Here is a 6,000-nt window from a genome sequence, read left to right on the forward strand (position 1 = left end):
CGGCATTTCGGACTTGTGACGTAATGAATAAAAGTGTTTATATGATGAAATTTTGAGAATAAGGGATCAGCTGAAGTAAGCGCTTGTGTGGTCTGCGCCTCACTCTGTCCTTGTTTGCGCGCACTTGACCGTGATCTACTATGTCTACTCCAGCCCAACGAAGCAAGCTGCGACCCCAAAGCGGGTAGGAAAGGATCCTTTAGTAACACGCTGGTCTGGGTGCTGCTTGAGGAGGTATCTTCAAATCTACAGACGTGCAACGGGAAAACTACACAAAATTTCCGGACAGTCATAGTCGTTCTTAGCACACGAAGAAATGAGTCGATCGGCCTCTTCATTTCAGTGATACCTATGTGCGAAGGTCAGCGAAGGATACTCCACGAGATGTAATTCTGCTGGCAGACTGTTACGCATAACTGGGCGATCAGCGTCACTTTTCTATAGTCTACTGAGGGCAGCACGGAATTCCGTAACTATAACAACCTTCCTGTGCCCTTAACTCCTCGAAGCTGTGGAAAGAAACAAAAAGTAACACAAACGAATAAAAAACGATTGAAAAAAACCCTCGGCACCTACAGAAATAGAAGACGGATTCATAACGTCGGCTACTTTCTCTCTCGCATGAGTAATGAGGCTATAGGAATCATTAAAAATGATTAAAAATTATATATTAAACCTACAGAAGTGACAAGAAATAAACATGACGCAGTTGCCAAGTCAAGCTTGAATGCGAGCTTAAATGAAGAGAAAGACCTTAAATAACGTACCGAATTCCACAAGTTGTACCCACCTACAGCTACACTGTCAGCTTTATTTATTTATTTATTTATTTATTTATTTATTTATTTATTTATTTATTTATTTATTTAAAGTCAACTTCCAAACGGAACACAAGACGAGGGATGCTGCTGTGCCAGACATTTTAATTATTTTTAACCATGTGATATTCTTTCGAGTGCATATACATCCACGCGCACCAGCTTTCTGTGTACTGCCTACATCGGAACACGTCCGTCATTGCAGGAAACTAAACCCGCTATATCGTGCTCAACAGCAGAAACACTATAATTTTTTTTTTTAATTTAGGTGTACAGAAGTGCACTGTTCTGCACAGTGCTCGCAACGCATTTTTTCTAACGTCGGAAAAAGGAGAACGTTCAACAATGTAGTATTTCAAGAAAATCATGCACTTTTCAAGTACTTTCGTTCGCAGCAATTGGAATCCACATGTGACCACTAGAACCAAGTGCAGTAGTTCATTTTGGCGCATAGAGGCCCCGGCGGCTGCGCACAATAACAGCTCAATGTGTTCATTGCCAGGTTCAGCCTCAGGAAATTCCCAATGTGATTCCAGCCGAGTTTTTACGTCAACGTTACTGTTGTCCAGCGAGGCTTACGTACAGAAACCTGAACTGCTGTGAAACTCGCCCCATGAATTATATTGACAAGTGTGCTTGTTTGTCTTTATCGGGCGACATGTTTCACCGCCTAACAAATGTTATCGCACAGCGCAGGACGCGCCTGCATGTATCGGAAGTTTCTGGAATGTTATCGATGCTTCCATCCGCTGTCTGTGACCGAACCTTGTGTAATCTAATCGCATGTGTGCGCGACGCGAATAATGTAGAACTTTGTGGAAGGCACGCGGGTCCCAGCGATTACTCTGGAACATTCGACGACTGATCTGTAAAAGCCGACGCGCTTGACGCGTGAACGTTTCTACGCGAGAACGTGAAGCTATAATGCACCAAGTCGAAATGCTGCGCGACGACATCATCCAGCCGTCAAAACGCCCGTGGGCATCTCCTGTAGTCTTGGTGAAGAAAAAGGACGGAACCCTACGTTTCTTCGTCGATAATCGTCGTCTGAACAAGATCACGAAGAAGGACGTATACCCCCTCCCATGGATAGACGACGCATTAGATCGGCTCTGCAACGCGAAATACTTCTCGTCGATGGACCTCAAGTATGGCTATTGGCAAATAGAAGTCGATGAAAGAGATCGCAAAAAGACCACATTCATCACCCCAGACGGCCTCTACGAGTTCAAGGTTATGCCATTTGGACTGTGCTCGGCGCCTGCAACGTTCCAGCGCGTGATGGACACGGTTTTAACAGGATTGAAGTGGCAGACCTGTCTGGTTTACTTGGATGACGTCGTTGTCTTCGCCGGAAATTTCGATGGTCACCTTAGGCGGCTCGCAACAGTACTAGAGGCCATCAGGTCATGAGGGTTTACTGTGAAGCCGGAAAAGTGCCGCTTCGCTTACGGCGTGCTTCTGTTTCTAGGCCACGTCATCAGAAAATCTGGAGTCCGCCCCGACCCGCAGAAGACAGCTGCCATCGCAAAGTTCCCGCAGACCATCGACAAGAAGGCAGTGCGTAGATTCCTTGGCATGTGTGCCTACTATAGGCGCTTTGTCAAGGACCTTTCACGCATCGCGGAGCCACTACCACATCTAACTAAGTGCGATGTCGAGTTCAAGTGGGAAACACCGCAGGCCGATGCATTTCAATAACTGAAACGACGCATGCAGTCGCCGTCCGTACTTGCACACTTCGACGAGGACGCCGATACCGAAATCCACATTGACGCCAGTAGCCTAGGCCTCGGTGCCGTCCTAGTCCAGAGGAAAGATGGACTTGAAAGGGTGATATCTTATGCTAGCCGGTCGCTGTCAAAAGCGGAAGGCAATTATTCTACGACTGAAAAGGAATGCCTCGCCATCACTTGGGCTACAGCAAAATTCCGCCCTTACCTATATGGGAGGCCATTCAAAGTGATCAGCGACCATCACGCGTTGTGTTGGCTAGCTAACTTAAAGGACCCTTCAGGACGGCTGGCACGGCGGAGCCTGAGACTACAAGAACACGACATCACTGTAACCTACAAGTCCGGATGAAAACACTCAGGTGCCGATTGCCTATCACGCGCCCCCATTGACCCGCCGCCGCAAGATGACGAGAATGACGACGCCTTTCTTGGAATAATAAGCGCGGAAGACTTCGCCGAACAGCAAAGCGCACACCGACGTTGTCCCTAGGGCATTTAAGCGTGGATTGTCTTCGTTCACGATTCAAAACAACCTACTCGTGAAGAAGAACTTCTCACCAGTCCGCGCCAACTACCTTCTTGTTGTTCCGTCGGCCCTGCGTCCAGAACTACTGCACGCCCTACATTGCGATCCGAACGCTGGGGACCTCGGTTTCTCCCGGACGCTATCGAAGATAAAAGAAAGGTATTACTGGCGGCACCTAACCACCGATGTCACCCGTTACGTCAAGACATGCCGAGACTGTCAGCGACGCAAGACACCACCGACAAGACCAGCGGGATTACTACAGCCAATCAAGCCTCCTTACCGACCTTTTCAGCAGATCGGGATGCACTTGTTGGGACCGTTTCCGACATCAACTTCCGGAAATAAGTGGATCGTCGTGGCGACGGACTATCTCACCCGCTTCGCTGAAACTAAAGCTCTACCGAAAGGCAGCGCAGCTGAAGTGGCGAAATTTTTCGTCGAGAACATCCTGCTGCGGCAGGGTGCTCCAGAAGTCCTCATCACCGACAGAGAAACGGCTTTTACAGCAAAGCTGAGCCAAGCCATTCTGCAATACAGCCAGACAAGCAAGAGGAGGACAACTGCTGTTACGTTTCGCCTACAACGCGCGGTAATGCCGGCGCGGATGCAACGGACGCCGGGGCTTTGTTCAAAGCGGCGGACATTTTGGCCCGTTCGACGCCGCCGAAACGCCTACCCGCCAAGCGTGTCCAGGCGTGTTTCAGTGCCACGTGTCTTCGTGTGTGCGTGTGTGTGTGTGTGCCCTCGCTTGTCAAAGCGCGGCAGCCGGGGAGCGGAGTTCCCCGAATGAGGAGCCTGGAGGTCTCTCGGCTCAACCGTTCGCGCCGTCGTGTGGGCGGTTGGCGATGCGTCACTGCACTCGGTTCAGCAGGTCTCTCGGCCCGACAGTTCGCGCCGTCGTGGGGTCATGCTCCGCCGTCCCGTGACCTTCATCCCGTGACCTTCATCCCGTGACCTTCTCTTTTGGACCGCGACGCCGAGGGTATAAGAGCAGCTGCCCCCGGACGCCAGGAGAGAGGCTCCGATTTGTACTGTTGAGTTACGTGCTCTCCCGTCTCTCCACTTCGGTCGACCGGACCGGCCGCTCTTTTGCTATGTTAGAATAAACAAGTTGTTCTGTTACCAGTCTTCTCATGCTTTGCCGGGACCTTCAGATGCTTCCAGTGCCCCAGGCCGCCAGGCCAACGCTACCCTTGGGGCTTGCGACCCATTGGCAATAACGGGCGTCAGCACCGAGACCCCATCAACTCGTGCCAGCGGTACGATTCCAACATCTGGTTGCCAGCGGTGGGATCGCGACAACGGAGGCCAGCAGCGAAGAGATGCGGTTGACTGTATGCTGAGCAGCACAACGACCATCCGGGAGCAGCGCAACGAGCCCTGTGTGATGACTGGTTGCCTGCAGCGGAACGACTGCGCTGAAGTCTTGGCTGCGAGGTTTGGTGAGTGCGGGACTTTCTTCTTCTGAGTTTTGCCAGGCTTTTGTTAGTGTTAGAAACAGAGCTGGTAATTGTGGTTGTCGTTGCTACCGGGTTAGTTTGCGGCAAGACAATAGTAGGCAGTAGAGAAAGCAGCATTCAGAGCAGCCATGGATTTGAAGTCGTTGCGCAAACCGAAATTGCTGGAGCTTGCGAGAGAGTTGGGTCTGGATGTCTCAGACAAACTCAGAAAACCAGAACTGCTAAGGGCTATTCTTGAGTTAGAAGCTGAGGATGACGAGCTGTCGGAATGCCTTGAGACCATTGAGGAGAGGGAGACGGCAAAAAGACAGGAGCGGGAACTTAAAGAACAGAAAGAGAAAGATGAGCGCGAACGTAAAGAACAGAAAGAGAAAGATGAGCGCGAACTTAAAGAACAAAAAGAGAAAGAAAAAGAAGAGCGCGACCGTCAACACGCTTTGGAAATGAAGCGTCTCGAGTTAGAGATGGAACGCGCTCGTAATGGAAGTCAGGCACACGGTGCAGGAGAACGAGTATTGTTCAAAATGACTGACCTGATGCGGCCGTTTAAGCTTGGAGAGGACATTGGTTTGTTCCTGGTTAACTTTGAGCGAACGTGCGAGAAGCAGGGGTTCTCTCGGGAAACGTGGCCACAGCGCTTGCTCACTTTGCTACCCGGCGAGGCGGCCGACGTAGTCGCTCGCTTGGAGAGAGAGGAGGCAGAGGATTTGGACAAAGTGAAATCGAGTCTGCTAAAAAAGTACCGGCTGTCAGCGGAGGCGTTCCGTCGGAAGTTTCGGGAAAATGAGAAAGGCAGAAGTGAGTCATATACAGAGTTTGCGTACAGGCTTATGTCAAACATGCAGGAGTGGCTCAAAGAAGAGAAAGCGTTTGGTGACCACGAGAAAGTTCTGCAGTGTTTCGGGCTAGAACAGTTTTATAGTCGGTTACCTGAGAACGTGCGGTACTGGGTCTTGGATAGGCCAGACGTTAGTACGGTGGCTAGAGCCGCTGAGTTAGCCGAGGAGTTTGTGACGCGTCGGGCTCGCGGAGCTAAGGACGGTCAAAAGGGTGAATTTGGCTCCAAGTTTGAGAGGCCGAAGTTCACACCCATGAGAGCAAAGGGGGATACACGTAGTGCGGATGCGAGTGAAAGCAGTCCGACCGAACGTACGGAGACGGCGGCAACCGAAGCCGAACGCAGAAAGCGGTTCGAGACGAGGCAAGCGCGCGTTTGTTATACGTGCCAGAAGCCGGGTCACTTTTCGGCGCAGTGTCCAGAAACAAAAACACAAGTCGTGTTTTTGTCTATATGCAGCACTGACGAGAACATGAAGCTTCTCGAGCCTTACATGCGAGACCTCCTCGTGAACGGGAAAGAGTGCCGAGTGCTTCGCGATTCCGCAGCTACAATGGATGTAGTTCACCCCTCTTACGTAGAACCCGATATGTTCACGGGCGAGTGCGCATGGATCAAG

The 6,000-nt window shown here is 50.8% G+C and overlaps 1 protein-coding gene across 1 annotated transcript in view; it reads left to right on the top strand.

Annotated features, from left to right (window-relative positions):
• The window catches only part of LOC140217366 (uncharacterized), a 188,850-nt gene extending 187,819 nt beyond the window's left edge, over positions 1 to 1,031 (top strand). The window contains exon 6 of the mRNA XM_072287913.1: positions 1,024 to 1,031. Within this exon, the coding sequence (XP_072144014.1) occupies positions 1,024 to 1,031 (8 nt within the window). The remainder of the gene's footprint in view (positions 1 to 1,023) is intronic.
• Positions 1,032 to 6,000: the final 4,969 nt, after the last annotated feature.

This window comes from Dermacentor andersoni, chromosome 1 (genome assembly GCF_023375885.2).
Source record: "Dermacentor andersoni chromosome 1, qqDerAnde1_hic_scaffold, whole genome shotgun sequence".
NCBI lineage: Eukaryota > Metazoa > Arthropoda > Arachnida > Ixodida > Ixodidae > Dermacentor > Dermacentor andersoni.